Here is a 27,475-nt window from a genome sequence, read left to right as displayed (position 1 = left end):
TTTTACTAAAAGCTAACCCTTTTCTTCTGATATTAATCTCTAGTTTCCCTAACTCAAAGATTAATTTTACATCATTTCCTTGATTTCCAAATACTATAAACAAGAGAGAGAGCTAAACATTTTTTTCATTAATGAATCGTAAAACCCCCGGTAGTTAAAACCAAGAAAACTTTCCTAAATATATGTTGTAGGGACGTAAATAAAGTAAGTAGGATGAATTACAGCTAAGAATCTGTCTTATAATGTGCAAGTAGTTTCGGATTGTAAACAGATGAAAGAGAAATAAAGCAAATGAAAAGGAAAAAGGAGGAAAAGAAAGCAAAAGAGCTGATAAAGTTTCTGGCTGCAATACAGGAGACATATCATTACCATATGATCTAATGTGGGTGTCAGCCTGGATTGTGTTCATTGAGAGAAACATTTTTTAACTGTGCTATGGAATAGAAGCAGGAGGGTTTTCCACCAAGTGACAGTCACTGAGCTGAATTTACCCCCTCCTCCTTTCCACACCTGCAAAGCCTTCTGCCTGGGTTGAATATTTAGTTTAATTACATCTCAGCTTTGAGAGCTCCTGTTGCAAATCCCTGGATTAAAAGGTACGGTTTTTAGTAATTCTCCTGAACTATGCTGCACTAATAAAACTTCGGGCAAGTCTATGGCAAGAACTATTTGAATTTTAAGAGAAGAAAGTTAAAAATCCTTCTAAATGTTTAGTAGTGTTAAGTTTTCTATGCAGCACTTTTGTTTCTTGGAAACATGAGAATACATTCTCAAAGACTGTGCAGATTTCCTACTGTTTATTTGACTATTCTGTCTCTTGTTTTGATTTGTATAAGCCCTGCTGTAGTCCTTTCTTTTTCTTTGCTGTAAACTTTTACAGCAGTATATTCTCTGCAGTCCAGTGTTTAGAATCGGTGATATAGAGAGTGTAAAAAATGTGTGTATGCTTACATTTCTGCTTTAAACTGCACTCTGTGATTTCTTTCTCCTGTGTTTCTTCATGTATTTTTCAGACACTGATGAATATAATTTCAATTTTAGAGAAAAAAAAAAAAAAGCGTAGCAGTATGTTAAACGGGCTCTGTGTATGCCTTTGTAATGTTAGAAAGTGCTGTGTTACAAGGTACAAACAGGGGAATCATGATTAAAGAAGGTTCTTATGAATGAAATAGTAAAAAAGAAAATTCATGCAGTTGAAACTCCTGTTAACAGAGTTTTGTTCTCTAAAACTTCTTACTCCTATGTTTGCATATATAGACTTTGTTGCACAAAATGGGCAAAACATAAAATGGAGGGGAATTTTTTGAAACTGGAAAATATTGTTTAGCTTGTCTTTGAGGAATTTTGGGAGATTTCTGACAGTAGGTGAACTAATAATTTAACCTTAATATTAAGGTAAACTGACAAGAAGACCACCAATACAGTGGTGACGTGAACTGATGGAGCATATTTTCAGTGGCATTTTAAAAGGAAATGTGGCCAAGCCTATGGTATAGTTTCCTCTGCTTGTGGAAAACTCTTCTTCATTGTAAACACATAATTAAAGGAATTTAAAACAGTTATATCCTGCAGACATAAATATTGTGTCAGAGAATTCAGATTTTTTTTGTCCTCTCTACTTTTTTTTTGTAAGTGAAGTGTAAACATTTCTTGGTAGCACAGTTTTGTGTATATCTTTTCTTTTGTTTATGTTCAATTACACATGCAAACAATAGGAACAGATACATGTGTCTGCAGAATGGATGCATATATACATGAAGATATCTGTTCATATATCCTGATTAATATGTAGCTTGTGTCTGCTGTTTTCTCTGCTGTATCCTCAGATTATATACTTGATATCCTTTGTTGTCCTACAGTTTTCCTTTATAGCCAGCTCTTTCTGATTTCATTAAAGTTTTTACAAAGCAGGGACCTAAGGAAAGGCCTGCTACAGGGTTTAACTGAGATAAATGAAGTCATCAATATTAATGTGAATAAGAAGCAAAGTGTGAAGACACTTCCAAAGTGCCTTTGCATTTGTTTTTCTTTTTTGGCTTTTCTGAATGGTAGTAATTAAACTCCAGGATAAGATCCTGATTGTGCATTCTTGGGATGGGCGGTACTTCAGCAGTGACCCTGAGAGGAAATTAAGAAGTTTTTAATATTTTAAAATGTTTTAAAAACTTATTAATGCATGAAAAAGTCTTTAAAGGTCCTGAATGCCATTCAAGGATTAGTGTGCAGCATTCCCAATTTTTATTGTTGTTAATATATATTCTGAAAAATAATTTTTACTGTTGTAATATTTTATTGGTAATTTTCACAAGGCAGCTTATTGTGATGAATGGGGATGGTTTAGCAAATTTTTCTTCTCATCTGAGATTATTAATAAATTGCATTGTTATTTTACAATAATTTGCACATGATGATAACTCTTTCAAAAATCCTGTTTTAGATGAAACCCTGGTAACAGCTCAGTGCCATGCATTAACAGCACTTTGCTGTGGCATCCTGACATGTCCCTGTGCACTCTGCCTGCACTGGCAGGGGTGTTGGAGGGAAAGGGACACAGCCCCAGTGTCAGTGGGGAGCCAGGGCAGGAGGAGGCACAGGAGGATGATCCACATGGGGACACAGCCTGCCCCTGCCACATGTCATGAGTTTACACAGCACTGGCTGACAGGACATACTGAAAACTCTCCAGCTGATGTTGGGGGTCTGTGATCAGAGTGCATGCAGTAAGCTGTCTGTTCCAGGGACAGAAGTACTTTCATGTCCAACTAAGAAAACAAATATGTCCCTGAAAGAGACAACATAAACAGTGTTTTACTCCATGGGATTTGACTTTGAAGTCTTTGGGATGTCTGAAGGTAGTAGATACATGTCTTCCTGCCAGGTAGATCACGGGAATATAGGCTATGATTTTAAGACACCAGCATATTTTATTAGGCAACCTAATCATCTTCTCAAGAAAGAGACCTAAAGGTTTCTGGAGAACTGTATTATTGGCACCTGTAGGTAGAAATTCATAAAGGAAAATGAACTCAGACACAATAGAAATTGTATGTAAACCCAGTCTCATGGCTTTTTTCATATATTTAACTTTTTTCTTAACACTAACCATTCCTCTTAGAGTACCTGGTGGTAGTATGTTAGAAAGGCAGGCTTCAGTAAACCATTCTCACCTAACATCTATTCACTCTTGTCATCTAGCTGGTAGGTTCCATATGTCAAAGTAGAGAGGGAGACAGTCCTCCCCTCCTGCCTCTCCCAGGTTTTTATCCAACAATGAATATGGAGCTAAAAAATGCTCTACCACACCCCAAGCTCTTAGATAACTTCTTCTAGAAAAAGAAATGATCCCAGCCAGCACCCAGGCAAGGTGTTTCTAAGATGGTGACCTGAAGATGCAAGTGGACATTTTTGCTTTCATTACAAAGAGCAGCATCTTTATTTAGGACTATGCCATCCATTTTAAGAAAAAGCTTCTATATAGATGACAAGTTTGTCTTTGTGTCACTTGGCAATTTGAAGGCAGATTTGGTTTTGGTGTTTTTGGGGTGGGTGTTTGTTTGTTTGGTTGTTTTTGGGTTTTTTTGGGTTTTTTTTGTTGTTGGTTTTTTTGGTGGGTTTTTACAATCAATTAAAATCAGTAAAATATGAACTTCATTTTATAAAATACACAGTAAAAGAAAATCATATTCAGAAAATTAACTGTTCTTTACAGCCTTGATACAAAACCTGCAATCAGTTGTGTAATTTCTTCTTAATAGACAACAAGACAGGTAGCACAAGCTAGAGTGTGTTGAAATAGATCTAGGCCTAAGTCCTGAGAACATGTGTTTAATCAGCTTTTCTTGTTAATATCTTTGGCAATACTTACTTGTATAAAGTTGCTCCTGACCATGAAAGTCTGCAGAATGAAGCCCTGAAGTCCTATTAGAAAGTGTGCACACAACACTGCAAGCACCAATTCAATGCATATGCAGTGCAAAGCAGAGGATTCTCAGGGTGGATGTCAAAGTTTAGAAAGAAAGCCAAGAATATTCAATATAACACAACATTGTATTCCATTTTATTGTGCTGTTTGAACTAGGAAAGAAGTATAGTGCATTTAAACAACTAAAGACCTTCCCCTCACTTTCCACCCTGTCACTAAAGCCTACTCTTTCTCAGTCAGTTTTACTAGGCTATAATTTATAACACACAGCGAGTCGACACTTAAAAATATTTCTCAAGACATGAAATACTGAATTACAGTGAGTTTGGGAACCTCAGGTTTGTCCCCAGGGTCAAACCCATTGCTATGAAATAAATGCTAATGAAATCAAATAGACTGTTACGTTGGCAGAAAACAGCACATGGAAAATGTGGCTTATTGCTTTGACTCTTTTGCATAACAAAGTTGACAACACTGCCTGTTCCTAAAAAATATGACTCTAAATATGTAAACAGATGTGTTTACAGTTGCCTTCAAACTGCTCTGCAAAAAAAAAAAAAAAAAAAAAAGGCAAAAAAAAAAGGCCTTTTGACAAGGAATTACCAGACTCCTATCACATAACTGTCCCATTTTTACAATTCAGGTTTCTTTTATTGAAAGGAGCAGTTCTGCAATTGGTGGATGTGCTGGACCTCCTTCAGGAGGAACTGTGCAGCTATGGGAAACTGCTGCTGTTGTTGTTAACCCGCTGCTTTGGATCCTAGGTTCCGCTGGGTGTCCATGAACTGAGCCATGAGGAGGCTGGCTCTGCTCCTTGTGCTCCTGCTGCCAGCATGCTTGGCCAAGCCGTTCCACCAGCAGGGCCTCTTTGACTTCATGCTGGAGGACGAGGGCTCGGCTGACATGGCTCCCACGGATGATCCCGTCATCTCCGGCTTCGGGCCCGTCTGCCCCTTCCGCTGCCAGTGCCATCTCCGCGTGGTGCAGTGCTCCGACCTCGGTAAGCCCAAGAGCTCCTGCAGAGCCCCCGTGCTCACGCTCTGGTCACAGGCCAGCAGCTGGGACGGGGAGGCTGCCACGTGCCATGTGAGGTCGGGACAGGAACAGGCAGGATGGTAGCAAAGGCGAAGAAGAAGGCGTTATTCGAAAAAACCGCGCGGTTTCGTAGAGTGGTGCAATAGATTCTATTCTATTGGCTAACTAACAGAAACACCTTTCTCACACCCTGTCCTTGAGAGGAACAGAAAAATAAGGTAGAAAAACGGCATCTGCAAATTTACAGTCAACGGGCTATCACATCTTTCCTGCTCCCTAAAATTTTGCACAGGCTGCTGTGACAAACGCTTGCCGTTTCTTTCTCCCTGTCCCATGGCATCCACAGCCATGGACTGTCACTCCCTGACTGGCTTTTTTCAAAGAAATATGCTACAGCTGCGCTTAACCAGAATTTACTCTACAAAGTAGGCCACAAAGCCCTGGCAAGATGGGCATTCTTGTGACCATGGAGAATGTTTGATTTTTTTAAAATGTATATTTTGAATGTGTGCATTTCATTGGCCACAGATTTCTCTTGCAGAGAAAATAACTTTTCAAAGTATTCCTTTGGATTAATACTAAATAAATGCAGTGAGGTCAGATGTGGGAATGGAAATATTTTAAAAGGTTCTAAATTTTGTAGTCCAATGTCCAACACCTTCAATCTTACTGTCTAGTACCTCAACACAGATGTCATGCCATTTCAACAGGAATACATGAGCATGAAATAATCAACTGAATCATATATCCTGGAACCAGCTCTTTGGAGTAAAGAGCTTGGAAACACACCAGAATAATGAACACAGCATGGAATTCCTTATTAAAAATCTTTCTGAGCCACTATATGAGCTGAAACCATGAGAATATTTCTCACAAACTTTTTTACTCCCTTATGTAAGGGAGGGGCTTGTGTGCACAGTCAGAGTAGCAGGATATGAAGCCATGTCTGCCATCCTTTGGCTTTTCCATGCAGAAAAGCCTCAAGTAATGAAGCTGACTTCAGTGAGACTGCTCTTAGTTTAAACCAGTGTAATTCAGTCTTAGTTAGTGTACAGTGCAGAAAATCAATTAGAGTTGGTTTTGCTCACAAGAAAACAGACAAATAACTCATCATGATTTTATAGAGCTTTTTTCTTTTAGTCCTCCTAGCTCTTTAAATGTATAGTTGGGTGTTTCTATTTTCTTGTTATGATGTTGGCTTTGATAATTACTGTAAATCAAAGCACAAATCCACCAATTAGAACCTGTGTCTCATTGTGTTGGGGGTTGTATAATTACAGAAAGGAGGGGAAACTTTAGCTACACCCCTAGAAACTTCTGTGAATTTATTAAACTGAGCCACATAATTATGCAACGGATATGTTTGGCAAAGACCCAGTGAACAATGCAAGCCAAGCTGCACAAAACAGAGTGGGCTAACCTAGCCACAGTTTCACAAAACTGCCACAGTACTGTCCCTCTTGAAAGATGTTTTTTTTCACCATTTAGGTGCCAGAGAGAACAAACATGGAGTGGGGAGGAGGTTGCCCCACATGCCATGGAAGTCTTAGGTTTTATTGTTGTTACACTTAGTAATGCTGATGGAATTTAAGTTATTTCGAGAACTTGTTCTCAGTCTGCTTCAATTCTGCAGAATGTAATGAGCTTTCACTTGGTGAAAAAGTAGAGACATTCACACAGGGACCCTTTGCTCCTTCCTGTGGTCATGCACTTCACACACACATTGCATAAGATATTTCTGGGTTAGTAGAGTCCCATACTGACAAGGAGATTCAGAAATACAACAATTAATGCCCCAGGTCAGGGTTTCCCAGATAATCTCAAGTGGGGTGAAAAGAAAGGGATATATTTTGAGGTTTCTTTAAACCCACATGCTGCATATCGTGCAATGAAAAGATTGTGCTTTTGGATCAGCTGGGCTGATAACATCCAGCCTTTGGGTACAAAGGAAAAGAGATCTCCCTGGGCTCAAAATATGCAGCCGTGAAAATAAATAACTAATATTTCCCTGGCAGAGCTGAAGGAAGTATTTATCAAGCAGTGCCAGCCTTGGCATTAAGTTTCACCCATCTTTGTCCCAGCCCCTGATGGGACATGGCCCAGCTGGGAGGCTCATGAGGACACAGGCGTGCTGGCTGCCCTGCAAGCAGGGACAGGAGAGCTGTGTGTCACCTGCTCACAGGCAAACCTGCCCTCTGCTCTTCTGAATTCACTTCTGTGTGACACACCCAGGCAAAGTCATATTTACCTCCTGACTTGAGAAAAGGCAGTTGCTAGCCTTTTTAGCCATTTGCTGCCAGCTGTGGAGGTGACCTCGTGTGCTCCTGAGCTGTGGGATGAAGGACGCTCATGTTTCAGGGATCAGGAGCACAGTTTGCACACAGAAGGCACAAAACTAGCAGGGACAGTTCTGTCTCCCTATTAACCTGTGCTCCTGGCCTGACTCTCCCTTCAGCTCTGGGCTTTTCCAACCCAACCAAATTAGCTACATCCATCCTCCAAAATTATCAGATTTAGTCATCTAGTCCCATGGGTTCTAGCTGAAGAAAATTTTCAGTCAATAATAAGGGTCCTTACAAGGACATATTAAGACCTTCCTAAATAAATTCTCACAAAGGAAAGTTGAAACCTGAATCAAGATTCTTTCCCCTACTCACTCTCTGGCATGGAAGGAGTGTTTACAGCCATGAGCCCATAGATGCAGTGGACATGCCAAGCAAGGCAACCGGAGGACCCTAACTTGGGCAACATATGGAGACGTTTCCTCTTCCTCAGCCTGTTTCTTTTGTGCCTAAATGGGCATTTGCTATTTGTAGATTCTTACTTCATAAGGAAAAAACAACCATCTGACACAGGATTATGTGAATAAACCACAGGACAACTATTGAATCCAAAGTCCGGAGATCAGGTTTGCTCCTTTTCTCATGAGCACTGGATGGGAATAACAAAAAAAATAAAATCCAAGTTCAATAAAAACAGTGAACAAAAATGCCCAGTGGTCCAATTACACTCTTGTCAGCTGAATTTTTGCATTCCTATAGTCTTAAACTTCAGTCACATCCTCCTAAACACACACCTACAAATTAATTTATTTTTCCTCCCAGCCAAGAGCTGAGTTGACAAGAAGGATAATGCTGCCTTCTCACATCCTGAAAAAGAATTCTCTCTAAGTTTTGGTTACTGATGGACCAAAAGCAGAACCCCATTGCCCACATTTCATTAGATGTATTACCTTTGCAAACAGGTTGGAGGATCTTATCAAGGAAGGGCACTGTGCTATCTTTGTAAGAGTGCTGCCTTTTATTAATCTACCTCCTGTTGTTAAAAGGGAGCCACAGGTTCACTTTTTGATCATGCTTCAGCATGAGGCATTGCTATGCTATATCCAGGCTTTCCATAGGAATCACAGACATCTTCCTTATTACAGCACAGTACAGGTGCTCTATTAACTGATGTAGCTGCCCAGAGGCCACTTTTCCTGCTCTGAAGTAATATCTACAGGGAAGATGTGCAGTCAGCTGGGCAGGCAAACACCTCTCAGAAAGCCAAGCGAGGATTAACAGTTCCATTTAAAGTCTCATCCTCCCAAAGGGAGTCTCAAGTAAAGTTCATCCCAGAGCACCCTGGTAGGCAGGAAGATGCATGTGTGATTACTCATCCCTGCAGCAGATGCAGAATGCTTCATAAGCACACTCAGAGCTTTCTTTCACCTTCAGATAAGTCTGGCAGCCCCTTCTAAACGAGCAGGGTCTCTATACAGGATGCAACGAGATTGCCCTCCTTGGAGAGTTGCAGGACATACTGGAGGTCTCTCCATCTGTGTCACTGGGAGTGTCCATGGAGGTTCTGTGGTTTCCTAAAGGTGTGTGAGAGAAACATGTCAGCAAACAAAGTTCAAATGGTATTACAGCTAAAATTCAAATTTTGCCCACAGCTCAGAAATGCAGGGTTTCTTCATCTTATATAAAGAAGAGTATATTAGAGCTCAGCATGGATGCTGGAGGGTGTGTTTGAAAAGAACTTTGAGATCAGGAGATGAAAGGTTCTCAGATATGTAAAGTATTATCAGTAATTATTATCTGGTAACATGAGGCAGTTTATCTGAACACATAGAGTGTCTCAATATATCAACTGATGGCTCTTCAACACTTGAACCATCGTAACATGGCAACTTATTTGTGGGCAAAACATAATTTATGTCACTGTATGAAATCTTACAGAAATATCTGAACACCCATTTTCTGATTTTGACTTCATGTGAGAACCTCATTTTTCACTATAAAGGAAATGATCTTTGCAATATACCTGGGTTTGAAACATAATCTTTAAAGCTAAATGTTCAGCTCAAAATCCTATAGGTAAATAAATATGCAATAAAGAAAGCACGGATCCTTAAGTGGCCAGGCATCAACAAACACAATTTTTAAATAAAACACAATTTTTAAATAAAAAAGTTTTTGTGAATTTACATTGTCACTGAGGACAGTGGACAAGTTATTTCAAGTTAGGACAAGTTATTTCATTTTTTATGTGTTTTTATTTTTTTTTCTTCTTACAATACAGATTAAAGTCTACCTCCTTTTATGTTTAATAGAAGCTGATACTCTCATGAAATCCCCTGGCTTCATAGAACTGGATCATTTACCAAGTTATAATTATTAAAAAAGGAGCCATGAAATCTGGGAAAGTATTCTGCAGTTTATACTGAGAATAGCATCTCCATCACAAGACCCTGGCCTTAAAACTGACCTTCTTTAGCTCAACATAACTTAGGCTGTCAGCAAGCACAAGCCATTGGGCATTCCACATGCTGACTGGGTGAATTGGAACACTCCTAAACTGTTAGAGGTCAGGTTGGAGGATCTATAGGAATTATCATAGGATGTTAAGAATGTTAAGAACCTAAGAGAGGTCTGCTTTCCTTTCACAGGCATAGGGTGAGTTAGGCTGCTCATGGAGGGGTTCATCCTGTCTAAGGTGGATGTCAGTGATGGAAACATCCTTCTTGGAGAACCAAACTGCCAAGACAGGGCAATGACCAATGGAGGTTATACCTCTTACTTTCAGATTAATGAAAATTAATCTGAACTAAATGAATATTTTTAAAATTCAGGCAAGGAAAAATGGGTTTCCATATTGACATCTTTGTTTAGTGATAAATTTGGCATGGATTATTAATTTTTTTTGTATATACTCTGCTTTGATACAATTTTGGAATTTAAAAAACATGAATTAAAGCCCTGTGCTCAGAACATTCTGAAAAAATATTAAATGGAGAACCCAATAATTAGAAAATGCTCTTGAAAAATTGTCAAGAAAAAAAATTTGGCCTGGATGTAGACTACTTTATATTAACAAAAAGCCATTATCTTTTGCCAGTGTGGCAGTAAAAGACAGGCCTTCTTGCACCACCACCTGAATTACTGATGTTCCAGTTTCAGCTGATAAACATGATCCTAGATGAAAATTAAGCCATTCCAAGTACATCCCTTCCTTATTTACTGCTTACTCCAAGGTAACAGTGACGAGCTTTGTATGTTTTCTTTTTTGGTCCAAGTTTTTTTAGATTTGTTTGCTTGCTTCAGACTTGGAAATGCCATTTATGAAAGCTGGGTGGCAGGAATGGAAATGCAGACTGCCAAGTCTAAGTGATACAAGAAGTGACTGTTTTCTGGCTTGCTCTGTCACAATTTTCATTTCTAAAATCTCTCATTGCAATAATAAATAGCTAATAGATAGCTGGTAAAATGTGAGTAAATTAGAAGTGATTATAGGTGATTATAATGCTCAAAACATGCTAAATAATCATTCATCATGACCTAGTGTTATGGAATAACAGGTGTGACAGGTATGTGAGTTATGTTCTTAACACCTTTGTAGGGAGTGTTACTTGGTTAGAGATACAGCTATTTTGAAAATACCTGTGTTTTCACAACAAAAAGCCTCTGGTATTTAATTGTGGAGGGTTCCCAGCCAAGGAAGAGATAAAGAGTCCAAAAGCTCCTTCCCAGTGTACACTGAGAACCCATAGCAACAGGGAGGAGACCTAGGAAATCAGACCCTGTGTGAATGATAACCAATGATAGCAGCAAGAAACTTCTGGTATCAGCACCCAGCTCTCCAGAAAAACTCTGTTCACACAGTCCAGTTACCATGGTATTTTGTAAATCTAATTTTAGGCAGATTTTCAAAAGACCAGTTTCAAATCCAGATTGGAGTGTCCCAGCCTTATAAAATTTGGAATCAGTGGTCTATATTTTGCTTTACACATGGCCTGAAACTTTGATTAAAAGGAAGTGGTCCAAAAGAAGATAATTAGGTTACAGGAAAATAAAATATTTTTCTGAATGTATTTTAGTCTTTTCCTAAAGTTCAAATCAAAAACTGTATTCTTCAAACCATATTGTCATTTTTTAAAATTTATTCATCCTGTTTTCCACGTCTGCCCTGACAAAAAAAAAAAAAATTATTGACAAATGCTGCAATTATATGTCTCTGACTGTATTGTATTTAATATGCTCACACAGAGCACTGTTGTCCTTTACACTATGAAAACAAAGTAGATAGATAATCACAGAATCACAGGATATTCTGAGTTGGAAGGGACTCAACAGGATCATCAAAGTCCAGCTCCTGGCCTGGCACAGAACAGCCCCAAGTCCCTGAGAGTATTGCCAAGTTATTCTCGAGCTCTGTCGGGCTTGGTGCTGTGGCCCCTTCTCTGCAGAGCCTGTGCCAGTGCTCAAACACCTTCTGTGTGAGGAACCTTTTTCTAATATCCAATTTAAACTTCCCCTGACACAACTTCAGGCCATTCCCTTGGGTCTTGTCACTGGGCACCACAGAGCAGAGATCAGTGCCTGCCCCTCCTCTTCCCATCATGAGGAAGTTGTAAATTGCCATGAGGTCTCCCCTCAGTCTCCTCTTCCCCAGGCAGAATAAAGAGTAGAATTTGCTGTTGGGCTTCTCTGCAAAGACAGAGGTGGAAAAAATAAACACCAAAACACAAGGATCTCAAGGACCATGCCTGCATGGATTTTTTGGGAGGAAAAAAACCCAAAAGATTTGTGTTGCCGTTTTTTCAACTTGTGGAGCCAATTATGAGATTCAAACAGCTCTCTACAAATTACCCTGATTTTAGTAAGGTTCCATTTGCTATATAGGCAACTCTACTGCAAACCTCATATGCAGTCAGCAGGAATCAAAAAAGGGGAAAAGCAGTATTTAAAGAATTTATATACTCTCTGCATGCATATTCTTGTGAGGGAGCATCCAAGACATGGCAGAAAAGTGTCCATAGTGGTGCAATAATCAAACTCATTGCTGAATATCTCTGCCTAAGAGATGTTGGTGCTATAGGAGCAAAGGCAAATAATTGAATAAACTATTTTCAGAATTAGGGGATAAAATTTACTTTCTTTTCTTTATTCTTTCACTCAGTGGCAGAGAATTTACATCTTCAGGGCTGGAGATGACTGGTAGAGTTACAGAAGACCTGGGGAAGCCCTATGACTAAATTTCTGAAAAACTAAAAGAAATTACAAAGCAAATATGTCTAAGAGTGTCAAGGGTATATATACACCCTTTAGTAGAAAAGAAGGAACTAGCAGGTCCGTAGATTTCCTGATTCAGTCAGGAAATTCTCTTCCAAAATTTATTTGTTATTCACTGTGTCCAGACATGACCACAGCAGCTTCTTCCATTTTATAATTTCGTGACAGCAATTCTAAAACATTTATGAAAAATGGCTGTGTTATGTTTAGAAGTACCTGAAATAACCAGGAACATATCTCTGCCCTCAGGTTATAAACTAGGGTTGTGTAATGACCGTGTGGTCAGAACAGGAAGGGGTAAGTTTACTTGAAACCAGAGAAGGCCTCCCCCAAATGATTCTTTATTGCATTATGTTAGGGCCAATTCTGGTAAATCCCAAAGTAAAAGTTGGGGGAACTATCCTCAAATTGTCATCTGTTCCCTGTTGCTAACTTAAACTGCAGCAGAGGTAAACATCAAATTGCATTACTCCAAAGGGTCATTCGAAACACAATTTGCTACATAATGCTCACTTTTCAGAGTCACTGAAATGCTCTCTTATGCCTACTGAAGGAATAAATGTTTCACCTTACTGCATGAGTACTCGTGGGTAGCACATCTGCGTTGCATCCACTTTGAGTAAAGCCATTACACACACGGTGCTGGCAGATTGCATGAACCACACGGGTCAGTCGCTGCTCTCTGATGGGATGCTTTGTGTCTGCAGCCACAGCAGTGGGAAATGTAAAGCTGATGATTCTAGGAGTTAACTAGAAAACTCATCATGCTTGATTTTTGTTTCACTTAATGTCTTAATCCCCGAAGTCTAAAGATTATTTCAGAATGTTTTTCTGCCTATCTAAAATTCTAGTGTTCTTCAGAAGGCATATACATTTGAGACCATTGTAATTAAAAGTCAGAAGTAGGAGTTGCGTGAATTTTAGCTTCAAAAATGTATCATTACTCTTAGGTATTAACTTTTGGAGCCAGGAGAATAACTCTATCTGTACCAAAAATGTGACTAGCACTGAAAAATAATTCATAACAGCTGTGTCTTGCAATATTCGTTATGCTTTGAAATATGTGTTCACTACTCAGAGTGGGTGGAGGTGGAAAAGAGCAGAGAAAGCCATGCATTCACTTTTATACCTTTGCTACAGCTTTTATAATTATTAGCACTATCATAGTGAAGAACTATGCATTTGATTGCAGTGTGTGTGAATTCATTTCCATTTTTCTGTGTTTCTCACTCTGTTCTGGGAAGAAATGTTATAAGTGTTTGGGGGGAAAAAGTACTCCATGTTGTGATAGGTCAGTAGGTCTACCCTTGTGCGAGGCCATCTCAGCAGGGAATGGAGTTTGGTTTCTTGTTCTTTCCTATGGGAAGGGTCAGACATATACAAAACCAAAAATCTCTGATAAAAATAAGCCTAAAATGCATCTTATGAGACTTTCAGACTGCCAAACAGGAAAAGTATCTAAAAAAATGGTTGTGAATCATCTTCAGGAAGATATATTTTAAGAACCTTATGCATTCCATAGTGGTTTTTATATCTGTTAGAAAAAAAAAAAATATTACTGCTGATTTAATAGCAAGAGTGGAGAAAGTAGAGAAGAAACTTTTAGTTTGAAAGTGGAAGAGAGAAGGAGGCCATGGACACTTGTCTGTAGAAAAAGACAATTGTTTCTTATTTCATGGATGCAAATAATGAAATTACTCCTATTTGCAAATCCCACACAATAGAGAACAAGTTTCCAGAAAATACTGTAGCACATTGCCTGGGAAAGTATCAGTAAACTTTTCTAAGTCAAAGCATTCAAAGCAGTTCCTTGCCATCCTTCCAGAAAGCAGTCCTTGGATCCAGTTATTTTTCTATGACTAAGTGTCCTGACCCTGTAAACTTGTCTTTTGCCTCGTTTGCCCCAGAGTCCACTCGGGGCATTGCTCAGGTCATTCACCCCTGGGAGGATGCAGCAGAGCTGGGCTAGGAGCAAGGAGAGCACTCAGCAGAGAGCAGAGGCAGCCCAGGCAGCTGCTGGAGAGGCTGCCTCCACTGGGAGTGCAGCCACTGATGATCACGGCTGGGAATTACACAGAGCTCAGTCCAAATTCCTCAGCTGGCAGCAGCTGCTTGCGGAAACTGAGAGAGCCTTGAAACGAGCCCCATTTTATGGCCCCTGTGATAATAATCCTAAGTGTTGCAATGTAGTAACACATGTATCTGAGCTACAGCCTTCAGATGTCTCTCTGCCTTTTGGCCCCTGCTCTCCAGCTGGGAAAGCAAAGGTTTATTCAGAGGAATAAACCCCATCCCTGCTGCTTGCAAAATGGAGAGGTGGAGGAAAAATCTCCCAAAATACCCCAAAGACACCAAAAAAATCAAACCACAAAATTGTAAAAATTGTTTATCACTGTCACTGTTCACATATTTGTGTCTTAGACTTTGTGGTCTCAGTGTGGGAAAGATGCAGTTGTCAGGAAAGCGTCCTCATCTCTGGGCTGCAGACTCAGACTTGCTTGGTCTCCCTCGCTGGCCCCATAAATCTTGCATTCCTTTTTTGCACAGTCGTATGGCTTCAGCAGAAATGTGGCTCCATGCCAAGATGCAGACTGACTTGTGGCTCTCGCTGCCGAGAAGCTGGAGCAGTGGACTGAAACCTCTGCATAGCCAGGAGGGTTCAAAATTCTCCCTTCTCCTTTGTGGTTTGAAAGATTCCATGGGCGCTTGATCTCAGCTCCTGTAGCTGAGCAAGTTATTCCTTCAGCTGCAGAAATAATAAAGCCTGCTGTGTACACCAAAACCCATAACATCCTCACACTATTCCTAAGTTCTTGCTGCATCTCCTACACCTGTTTGGCCAGCTAAAGAGCAGCCTGTGCTAGCTGGGCTGGTGCAGTGCTACACAGGAGATGGCTAGCCAACAAGGGTGAATTATACCAGTCTTGGCCCTTCTCTGCCTCATTTCCCATCTCATAAAATCTCCAGACCCACCAGCCTTCTGCCCTCTCCAGGAGGTGAGGCAATCACAGCTAAACAGCCTGACACTGCCATTCGCTTAAGAAATGATGACAAAAGGCTACAAGGATGAGGTGCTACAGAGACAAGCTTGATTTCTGCAAAGTTGCCTTCTCCATCCTCCCACTAAGCAGGGATTCCTGGTCCATCTAACATCTCCCCACCAAAGGTGACTGTGGATGAGTCTTTCTTGTGTGAGAAAAAAATTGGTTAACAATCCAATTATTCTGGATTTTATTGAACAAATTGTGATGGTGCATGTTATCTCAAAAATCTGTTGAGTATCAAGGAAGTGTACAAATTCTGTCATGAAAAATGAAAGCTCATCTTATCCTAAGAAAAGGAAATATTCAAACTTCCTTGCACAATTTTTTTTGCCATTTTGTAGTTCTGTGGCTTATTGTGTTCTTCACGTGCATGTATTTTTACACAGGTAAATGTATACTGGGGTGTTTGCTCCAGGTTGACAATGCAGAACAGTAGGAAATTTCTGCTTAAAAAGATTCATAAGGGATATTAGAGATCTGAGCTGGGCTACAGGAAGTGATGGCTGTTAAGCTTCTGTAAGGAAGTAATGATTTCTCCCAAAGAAATATTTTAGTGCAAATTAAAAGGGTATTTTGACTAAGATACATGAACTGGTTAATTAAATATCTTTTATTTCCAGAATCTTTAAGCTCTTAATCTCAGTGTAAACAAGAATTTTGGAAGGGTGGAGCTATATAATTTCATCTTACTTGTGAATAAATTTTTTAAAATTCATTTATCAACTTTCACAATAACTTCAATTTATTCAACCAAAATTTAAAAGAAGATATATGTATTTTATATGTATAAATAGGTATAAAATACATAGATATATGTATATATGTATTTTCAATTTAGCGTCAAAAAGGCAATGAATCTAAATTTTTAATCAGTTATAAGTTAATTTTAGGAACTAGAAGCCTGAAATTCTTCCAGGGAGTTGAATACCAAACTGTGTAGCACTGATTATTGACATAAAAACTCAGACTGCTATGAGAGATTTTCATATGGCTTTTCAAGCAGCAAGTTTTAATGTATTAAAACATCAGAGCCAAAAGCTGGAATATCTGTGTATACTGTTCTTAAAATGATGGAGAGGAAACTCAGTTGATATTTTCTGACACCAGTTTTCCTTTTGGCTGGCATCACATAAATTTCACCCGGAGTCATCTGTGGGTGGGTGTGTGATCACACTGTCCAACACGGCTTCAGAAGCACACGGGCATCTCCTGAGACTCTCAGAAATGAGAAGCAAGGACAGCCCACAATTGCCCTCTAAACTTCTGTCTCCCAGACAGAAGAACCAAAACAATCTTCCTGGGACAGGATAATTCTATCCCAGGAGCCATCTGAGCTTCCGGTGGGATTACAATTTTCTCCGTTCGGTTTAAACTCTGCCACGCTGTCACATCAGTCCAGGCTCTCTCATTCATCTGAACTGGCTGATGCTGACAGAAAGGTTTGAAGCTTTACCCTCCAGGCTGGGAGCCTGCAGCACAGGGATGAGTTTGCAGTACACCAATGCTCCTCCCACATGGATCTTTCTGGAGGTTCATCCACTTTTACGGAGACCTGGAACTGCAGGCTGAAGCACAAGCCAAGGTAGATGTGGATCTGGTTTGCACCCCAAATGCAGTTTAGTCCTGAATTATTTAAATGCTGATTTTGCAGGTCAGTGTCCAGGTTCACCCATTTATAAACTCTTCCTCCACTGGAGAGCTTTAGATGATGTAGGCTTCAGCTGGAGGATGTATTCAATTGCTTTCACTGATAATGCAAGGTCTCCTCAGTAGCTGGTGTGCATCCTCTACTCACCTACACTTTGCTCTTCAAAACCCACACAAGTCAATTAAAAAAAAAGAAATACAGCTGGTTTTGAAAACATTTTAAAAAACAGCTTCAGGAAATGCATTACGGTCTATGTGGGATAGGTAATAAAAAGTTCAAGTCTACAAGTGATGATAATTATAATCTGCACGCAGAGTTAATTATTGTATTGTACATCCTTCTAGTTTCTAGTACAGGACAGGAAAATGGTGTTATAAATAATTTTCAGTAATGGATTTCTGATTATCATATTTGTCTTATCTTTATAATATGAAACATTGAAAGTCTAACTTTATAGCTCTGAGAAATTATCAGTTCTACCATACTAATGAATAACACTTAAGCTTTTAGAAACTGAAAATTACAGCTGGAAACTGAGTGCAAAGTTTAGTCTCTGGCAAATTATCCCTTCAGTGGCAAGCCAAGTGTTCCCCAAGTGCTCTTACAAAGTGTGTTCCAGGGGCATCCCATAAAGCATGGCTGCATAGCTCCTGCACCCTATTGTCTGCATAACACCTATGAGAGGTACCAGCCTACTAATACAAACATGCTGGCAACCAGAGCATAATAATGCTACTTTGAATATAAGCAATTAAACCCTTCAGGTTTGTTTGGTTTTGTTTTTTGTTGTTTTTTTTTTTTTTTTTAATATGTGAAGAACACTAGACAAGTTGCTAGAGTGTAGGAAGTTATAACAAAAATATGGTCTTGAAAAAGCAGTGTTTTTTGGGAAAGAATTTTTTAGTTGCTGAGATCAGTCCTGTTCACTGAAGACAGAAACTGTCCAAAGACAACCAACATGCAAATTATACAGTATCATATTCTTATATATTTGGAACTCTAGAACTACACTTCTGGCAGTAATGAGGGTTTTGCAACTGTTTAAGTAAGAACCAAGTCCATGCCTAAATGAGGAAAAGTTATTTTAGTAATATGAACAATCTTAATCTGTATCAAATATTTGTGCACTGAACATCAGTAAGGTAAACAGGATGAGATGTGAGTTTTGGCTGGTGTCAGTTTATGAAGCTTTTACTAGTTCATCCCAGGCTGCATGATTCTGCTTTTTAAAACCTTTGAATTCTGGTGTATTTAAAACTCAGGTAAATTTTTATTGCCCTCAGTTTTAATAAAAATCTGATCACAATATTTTAATTTTTTTTTATCTTACCATACTTTCCTCTTTACATATACATATATATATTGTAAGAATGGATTGAAAGAGCAGGAGTTTTGCTACACACAGCAAGATTTTGACAGAGAAACAAACATTCAGTGAGTGAGAACACATTTTTGATGAGCAATAAGTACCACAGCATCACAGAATTGTTGAATTTTGGCATCAGCTCTTCAGGCCATCTAGACCACTCCCCTGCTTAGGGGGTTGCTTGGGGCTGTATCCAGACAACTTTGGAGTATCTCCAGGCATGGAATCTCAACAGCCATGGTGGGCAAAGCAGTTTATCTCTGGGAAGCATATCCCACTGTGTTTGCAATGCCATGCTGGGATTAGTATGCAGGTTTAAAAAAATAACATATATAGGTATATATCTTTCCTCTGAGAAGAATATTGGGTAGTTCACCATCGTTCTGGGGAGACACTGGAAATACTTGCAGAGAGACCTTTCCCAGAAGAGTTCAAATATAGCTTCAGGAATACTAGTTAAAACATTTACTGGTAAAAGACAATTTTACCCAGGGAAGTTCACTTCTGATACATGCCCATATAGAGACATTATTAGTGTCCAGAAATTTTTTCCTACCAACTATTCATTTAGCATTTCACATTCTCTTAAAAAAAAAAAAAAAAGCAGCTAGTTAGGAAAGAACATTTTAATTTTGTGGTAAATCAGAATGACTGTAAAAGGTTTGTTTTATTCCAAGTCACAGTATGAAAGGAAAGCTGGGTAAAGCAAGTGTTATTTAACACTAAATAATTTCATTTCCATGACTTCATCAGACTTACATATCAGCTATTCAGAAAATAGTCCCAAAGAGAGTCTTTAATTTAAACTGTCTGATGTTCTTTTGGCAGTTGTAGTGAAACCAAGAGATTTGTTCTCCAGAAAACTTGGACATAGTTTCGGTTCAAAGAAAAGGGGGGAGGTGGATTGGTAGTTTGGGGTTTTTTTTAAGGTGGACTTTACTGCAATTTACTCAGTTACTGTCAAACATACTGTATTTTTTCTGGAAATTATTATAATCAACTATTTTACTTCCTTTAAAAAGCCTAGTGCCTTTTAAAAGCAGGCAAGGTTCTCTGTCTACAAAAGCTAACACCCAATGAAAATAATAAATACTATATCTCTGTCCAAAAGGAGTCTTTATTCACACAATTCAGTGGAATAAAACATGTTAGAAATTATTTCCCCAAACTAAATCCTTTGCTTCAAGCCATACCTCGGTTATTTTCTCAGAAAAGGCATAATGGAAATGTGAATAAATAAATGTTGGTTCAACTTAGCAAAATAAGACTCTCTTTGACTGGCTGGAGACAGAAACAGTTTCAAATAAGTCTTCATAAGCTGCTTCAGGAAATTAGTTCTAGAAATGGTGTTTACTGAAAGAAAAATGCTGCTAAGAAAGGCACTGTCCCTTTTGAAAGTTTCTTTCAAAGTTAATTGTTCTTTCCACTGTCACTAGGTCTGGAAAAGGTGCCAAAAGACCTTCCCCCAGACACAACCCTGTTGGACTTACAGAACAACAAAATCACTGAAATTAAAGAAGGAGATTTCAAGAACCTGAAGAACCTTCATGTAAGTGTGGAAATGAACTGGTATTTACCAACAAAAATGGGGAGAAAATGTGACTTTGGCCTGGTAATGCATTTTTTATGAAAAATTGATCAAATAATTTGTGATCTTCCTCCACCAGCCCAGCCTATTGATTTCTATCCCCATTTCTCTCCTGCAAGCTTTCTTGTCAAACTACACCAAAGTTTCCACCTCTTTTCACCTCTTCATACCTGTCCCCTGTCCGTTCAGTCCCCTGATCTCCACCATAGCTTCTCTCACATATTTATTTATGTTCTCAGTCTCTTTGGCACAGTTACTTGGTTATTTCCATCTCAACCCTGCCACCTCACTCACTTCTTACTGTACTCTTTCCCCTCCTACCTCTGAGCTCACAGACATTTCTATGTGCCACGTTTGCCAGCAGACATTCTGTACTAATTTTAATTCAAGAACCTTTCCAAATTACTCTTCTGCCCCCTGCACTACAATGAAATTGTGTTTTTGCAATCACCTTCTCCTAGCAAAGCTCCATCCTCATCCTTCTTTACCTGCCAGTCTCTTCTAACACTTCTGTCTGGTTTCCTCTTTGCTGAAATATTTTCCTTCCTGGTTTCTGTGACTATTTTTTTTTCTGGTTTCCTCTTCTTTTCCAAGTTTCCATCAGACAGCTACCTTCCTCTCTCTTTCTATTTTTTTTCTCTGTCTGAGGTCCTCCTCCCTTTCTATAGGTTTTATCAACATTTTAAAATACACACCTCATACTTTTGCCTAAACTTTTTTGGAATATTTTTCTTTATAGAGCAGAAAAAGGCTATTTTCTCTCTTTGAAAGTAATATCCTAATTCAGGCATATGCCTGAAAATATTACTTTCTGGGCTTTCAACAACTCTTTTTTTTCTGTGTATTCCTCCATTTGATCCTTTATTAATATAAACAGCATCTTATTTGACTTTTCTTGCCTGGCTCTTTACAGCCTATTTCTATTCTATTCTATTCTATTCTATTCTATTCTATTCTATTCTATTCTATTCTATTCTATTCTATTCTATTCTATTCTATTCTATTCCTTCCACAAACAAGAAGACAACTCCCAATTTTTTATCCATAACTGCTGCCAATATCATCACCCAAAGCATCACTGTTTCTTTCAAACAAGAATCTACATTCAACCTCTCATACTTGGAAAAAAACTATAAGATTTTACTCTCTTTTAATTTCTTCCAAAGTCCATCTTAAATATTTGCTTAAATGCAACATCAAGAAGATAATTTTTAAAAAAAATATGAATGCCAGACTGTCCATAGTGAAGGGATCTGCATGGGTGAATCTTGATGAGGTGTATCTCATCTAATTTTAGCATAGGTGTCTGTAGTGGATCCAGCTCCATAGATAACCTCTAAAGACAACAAAACATGTTCTTCCACATAGCATTTCAGTAGTCTAGTTTTAAGAATGAGATAATTTGTTCCCAAGATTTTTTTTTCAATTCCCTTCTTTGGCTACAGGACAGATTTGACACTGCTATTCCTGCCCATTTACTTTGGTTTTCTTCCACCTTGGAAAGAAGTCCTGTGTTTTCAGAGAAGATTATATATGAGGTGCTAAAAGAGACAAAATTCTTATCAGTGAAATTAATCTTTTGGCAATCCTTCTTCATGACAACGTATTAAATGAGTCAGAACATGGTATTGCAGATGAAAATCACTGCTCCCAGTGACTTCTACCCACTTGGCATTTGGTCCAGGTCTCAATTACACATCCTGCTGTGAGCTATGCTGTTGTGAACTTATTTTATCTCATTGAAGTTAACTCTAAGGGGTTTTCTTTATTTTTTTTTTTTGTTTTGTTTTTCCTTTTTCTTTTTTTACAACAGATACAATTTAATAGTGAATTAAATAAGTAACTCCTCAGGGAAGAAATTATTTGTTTGGCTTACTCACAAAAGTACCCAGGACTTGCTTAGGGACCACTGGAAGTCATAGATTAGCAAAAATTTTAACATGTAACCTTCAAAACTGCAATTCTCCTGGATTTGCTCAAGAACAAATAATGATTCTCTCAAGGTCCCCTTCCAACCCAAACCACTCTATGATTCTATGATCTCCTCTCCAAAAAAATAATTTAGTCATGCAGTATATTTATGTAACTAGGCACCATCTTTGCTCTCAGCAGGAATATTCCTGTGTAATATCTGGGAACGATTCCCATTCCCCAACTTTCAATTAAATATTTTTCAGAGGGAGTATTGTTTTTAGAAAGTAAAACTCAAAAGCATTGTTGTTGACAGAGCTCTATTATCTCATTTATTTTAAAGACATATGAGTGTGTGAGGTACTTATAAAAAATGTTTGTTCTTTTAAATCTTATTTCCAGAGAAACATGGCTTGGGTTAATGTCACATTTGATAGTGTGAAGTTCAAAAATTTATTAGACTTTATTAAACTTTCTTGTACTCTACTAAAACAAGAAGATTTACTAAAATTAACAGCAGTATTGTTACAAAATCTAAAATTGGAAACTGGACTTAACCTCTTGCATGAAGGATCACCTAAGGGAACAATTCCTTAACCCCCAATTTTCATAGCTCTTGAAAAAAAATGAGCAGCTTATACAGTTTGTTACTTTTAAAGACTCCATTAAAATACCTTCCTAATACTTGCAGCTGTCACCTACCACAAGTGTATTGGTTTTAGAAGTGATTTTCATGAACAAGCCGGGTTGAACCTAAGGTTTGACTGGTATTAAAACCCAGAACAAGTAGCAAGAAAAGAAAGGATTTACCTCTAACTTGTTCATGGCTTCTCTTTCAGCACAAATGTAACTGCTTATGCTGCACCACACTGGTGTACACAGCACTGGAGGATGAAAGAGAAATTAGAACCTACCAAAATATTCTTAGTATTGAAAATTTTCCTAAGTAGATTTCCCAAGCACAGCTAAAATTTGCAGCTGTGGAAATATGGCAAACATTTAGAAGAGGACACAGCTAAAGGAATATTTACCTGCAAATAATAGAGTTCTGCCAAGAAACATCAGAGTCAACAGTTACAGTGTGCTTGATATTTTCATAGCTTTAAATTATCCAGGAAAAAGTGGCTAAGCTATTAATGTTGTACTATTAAAACTCTGTGAGAATTGACTCTATTTGAAAATGAAAGATTGTTTGTTTGTGTGGTTTTGGTTTTGTTTATTTAGCACAGGGATTGAGAGAATGGGGGAGAAATTGAAGACTTTTTAATGGGCTGAGGACTGAGTTTCACATTTTCAGAAAACTGTCTGATATTATGTAAAAAAACTTGCTTATGACTTAGACCTGTGGCAAAAAAGTCAGACAGGAAATCTATTGGAAAAGCCAGGAAAAAAGTCTCTATTTCTATGAAACAGTAAGAATTTTCCAGGCAGACTGACATTTCTGGATGGAGTTCAGTACTTTGACCCCATGGACACAATAAAGAATCCAAAATACTGCATGAGTAAGCTCTCATGCAGAGTGAAGGAGGAGCCTACACAAACAGCACATGGAGTTGCAGGCTGTGTGGCAAAGCCAAAGCAAACCAGCAGGATGCCTGCACCTGGAAAAAGAGGTGAAAGAAGCTGCTCTGTATTAGATCACTGTAAGAACAGCACAAACAACAGAATAGTGACTGCATGCTTCTCCAACAAGAATTTTTCAATTGGCAGAGTGCTAGTATAGTGAAAGAAGATGACTGCACTGTTGGCCTGAAATCAAATGGAACATTACCTAATTGAAGTTAGCAGAGCTGTTCAAAGCTGTGGCTGTACATACAAAAATGCTAAACCCAACTTTGTTTAAACTGAAGGAAAAGATCTAAGAGATAAAAGATTTAGACTTGGAACTTAAAGTTATGGCCATATCCACTCAAAATGTGCAGGCAGAGAAACTGAAACTCTCTTTGTAGTAACAGCAAGTGGAAAAATAACTTATGGCAAAAATAACTTATGGCAGTAGAAAATTTCATGCCATCCTTTTTTTAAAAAAAAAACCAAGCAAACAAAATAAAAACCCCAAAACACCCAAACAAAACAAACCAAACCTGAAGAAAAGTCTAGGAAGATCTTTCAGAGATACAGAAAACCCCCGAGATCAAAAAATGTAATTAAATAATCCAGCCTTCTGATTACTCATTACAGCTTCAGTTCCCTTTTCCCAGGCATAAAAAGAAGTGAGCACCTAGTCTCTGTAAATCACAGAAAGAAGAATCAGTAATCACCATCCTACTGTGAAAAAACAAAGACAGATATCTCTGTCAGGTTCCACCTCTGAACCCAGTTCCTAGTATCATCAGTGGCAGGACTGAGCTGCAGCTTTAGGTTTCTAAAAAATATTCAGGGGGGCAACAAAACGTTAATCTTTCTGAAATACAGCACTCCCTTAGAGAATTTTCATTTCCTCATGCTCATCTTTGCGTTGTCCTTAACAGTGAGATTTTCCACACAGGCAAGTACAAAACAGATCATAGGAACAGAAAACATTCTTCTTGTACAATGGGTAAAGAATTTTTCATGTGAGAAAAAAATAGGACCAAATATTTTGAGGTCCTTAAAATTCTGGAGAGAGTCAGCATTCTAGGCTAATGAAAAAAGAAGAAATTTTTATAGAATATAACAATTAAAAAATTAGATCAGCTGTAATAAATATATTGAATGACCAAAAACTTCTTGCCACAGTAGACAAGAACAGGGTTGAAAGAAAAAGGAAAGTGCAGAACTTCCTGTTTCCTCATCATCTGTGCAAGTCATGCTGCATGAGAGGTACCAGTGAGAGCTCAAAGGCAGGCAAACCAGGTCTGCAGCAGGCTCCTTTGCTTTGTGAGATTATTCAACAAGATCCTGAAGATAGATCCTGTGCATGTGATCAAAGTGCTTTCCACAGGCTTCTGCTGTGTGTACTGACAGGCTGCTTCTCCAGTGCCCTGACACCTCCTTCCTTCACAATTCATTCATCTCTATTGCTTCCATCTCATCCCTTTTTCCTTGCTTTTCTTAGCTATGTCCTCTTGATCCTAGATTTGGATGGTTAGAGAAAAATGTCAAGTTCTGGTTTTTGGGGGTTTTGTTTGTTTGTTTGTTTTGTTGTTGGGTTATTTGGTTTTTTAGTTATTCCATAAATGTACATGCATCCTTAATAATTTTGAAGAAAGCCTTCCCTCTATGTTCAGGTTATATGTATGACTTAACTGAAAATGTAAGGTAAACAAAAGGGATGAATTTCATTATTATTTTTATTGGGATGCCTGGCTCCTGAGGTTAAAAATCTTGAGATATAACTGTTCCTAGCAGAACTGTAATAAAAACCAGGTAATAATGTAATACATAACCCAGGAAATTAAAGAAATTCCATTGGGTCAGGGATTGGCTTTTCAGTTTAAACCCTGAAGGATGCATGCATCAGTAAAGAATTGATGTTAGATAAGAGTTCCATCCCCAGCTGGCAAAACAGGTGTATCACTATGTAATATGGCTGATGAAAGTTTGCTGGTAATTTTCCATTTTAATTCTGGTTTTGGCAAGGCACTCACTTCTAACTATACTAAATTAAGATGAATGGGGATTGAAACGCCTCAGAACAGTCTCCTGAGATTCTCATCTAATGAAATTGCACCAGAAAATTTAATTCCCTGTTCCCCACCCCTAGACAGGGCAAAAATTGGAAGTTTTAGTAACCACAAGAAGAACAACCCTATGCTAATTCCAACCTGCCTGCCACACACTGCCTCTGCAGTTTGTCAGGGTGTATTTTGACAAAAGCCTGCCAACAAGGGTTCCAAAATTTTCCTGAATTGTGAATCCTCCTTTTTGTGTTGGGAATAAATATTTGATGTAGAAATCAGGTCAGAGGGAGCTAAATGGCCAGACTCCCACTGACTTTAATGTAGCCAGCATCTATTCCTGCCATTCAGTGGTTTTTATTTTTTCTCCTGACTACAGAAATACCAGAGGTGTTTCACTAAAAGAGAAAGTCATCTTTGGAGCAAAGCTTAAATTTTTTTCCTCTCTGAACACCACTTAAACTCCTGGTCATGATAAGGTGGTGCAATATTATAACTGAGTCAATGTTTACTGTGCATTTTACATGCTTTATTATGACAAAGGAAAAAAGCTTTATCTCAGAAAAATGAGGATGGAAGTTGAATTTTCTCTTATCCATGGGAAATTGCTATGAAATGTCTAAGCATAACAAACTGATGTATTAATAATTGATGTATTTTTGCCTCTTCTTTCTTTCTTTCTTTCTTTCTTTCTTTCTTTCTTTCTTTCTTTCTTTCTTTCTTTCTTTCTTTCTTTCTTTCTTTCTTTCTTTCTTTCTTTCTTTCTTTCTTTCTTTCTTTCTTTCTTTCTTTCTTTCTTTCTTTCTTTCTTTCTTTCTTATCTTTCTTTCTTTCTTTCTTTCTTTCTTTCTTTTACTTAAGGCTATATATTTCTTGTATGCATACCAGGTCATGTTGAAAGCTGTGCATTTGTTTGCTCAATCTCTTTTACTGTGAATTCATGATGTGCTTCAACTTTTTGGGGCAGGGGAAGTTAGAGTTTAGGGAATATATTTATTCTAAATGAAATATCCTTTTTCCTCCATTAAAAGTGAAAGTGTAGAAGAAGGTAGATTTTCAAATAAGGGCATCAGTTCATGTGACTTTGTTTTCTAGGATGTCATTTCTGCCAAATTATTTCACACTAGCAGCATTGCAACCTAGGGCTCCAGCACTCTTGAGCACTTTCAGAACCATCCTTATTTTTCTCTCCAAGCGCTTCTTGCCCTGTACAAAAATTTCATGACCTTTAACACACTGAATGTGATGTCCCATCATACCATCTGGGCTTTATTCTGGATAGCTGGTCCTGTGACCTGTTTTTGCCTAGAATCCATTCCTCTGTAACACTGCCTGCAGATGTTTTCCCTAGATTTTTGTCCCCTAGTTCCTGTTTTCATTGACCTCTAAATCCCCTGAGATTTTAATTTTATTTTATTTTGGTTTGGTTTAGCTTTTGTTACATGCAAACCATACGGGACACATTCTGAGGAAAGTAAACAGCATTGCTGCAAGGCTAACAACTTAGTTCTTTAAGTAAGGGATATAATAGAGGCATTGTGAAGTGGGAAAAGAATCCAGGGCCATGGCTTGCCAGGTGCTGTACTGGTGTGTTATCCTCATCACTTGTTGTTGCTCTGGGAGACAGTAAAATGTCCCTTACAAACTGTAGTGTGTGGGTTTATTTTTCCTTCTTTACAGCTGTGCAACAATGGAAAAATAATGCAGGTTTAAAATACTGGGAGCAGGGACTTGCAGAGAGGGCTTGAAGTGGGAAATAATATTCTGGTACAGAAAAAGTTGTAAATTCTGACTCGTGTTACTTTCCCA

The 27,475-nt window shown here is 38.3% G+C and overlaps 1 protein-coding gene across 1 annotated transcript in view; it reads left to right on the top strand.

The window, feature by feature from the left end:
* The first annotated feature begins 441 nt into the window (after window positions 1-441).
* The window catches only part of DCN (decorin), a 38,939-nt gene continuing 11,905 nt past the window's right edge, over window positions 442-27,475 (top strand). The window contains exons 1-3 of the mRNA XM_084205610.1: window positions 442-596; window positions 4,687-4,922; window positions 20,005-20,117. Coding sequence (XP_084061736.1) covers window positions 4,715-4,922; window positions 20,005-20,117 — 321 coding nt within the window. The 5' untranslated portion in view covers window positions 442-596; window positions 4,687-4,714. The remainder of the gene's footprint in view (window positions 597-4,686; window positions 4,923-20,004; window positions 20,118-27,475) is intronic.

Source organism: Fringilla coelebs, assembly GCF_963513975.1.
Source record: "Fringilla coelebs genome assembly, chromosome: 5".
In the NCBI taxonomy this organism is placed as follows: Eukaryota; Metazoa; Chordata; class Aves; order Passeriformes; family Fringillidae; genus Fringilla; species Fringilla coelebs.
This window is presented reverse-complemented; position numbering and strand designations above follow the sequence as displayed.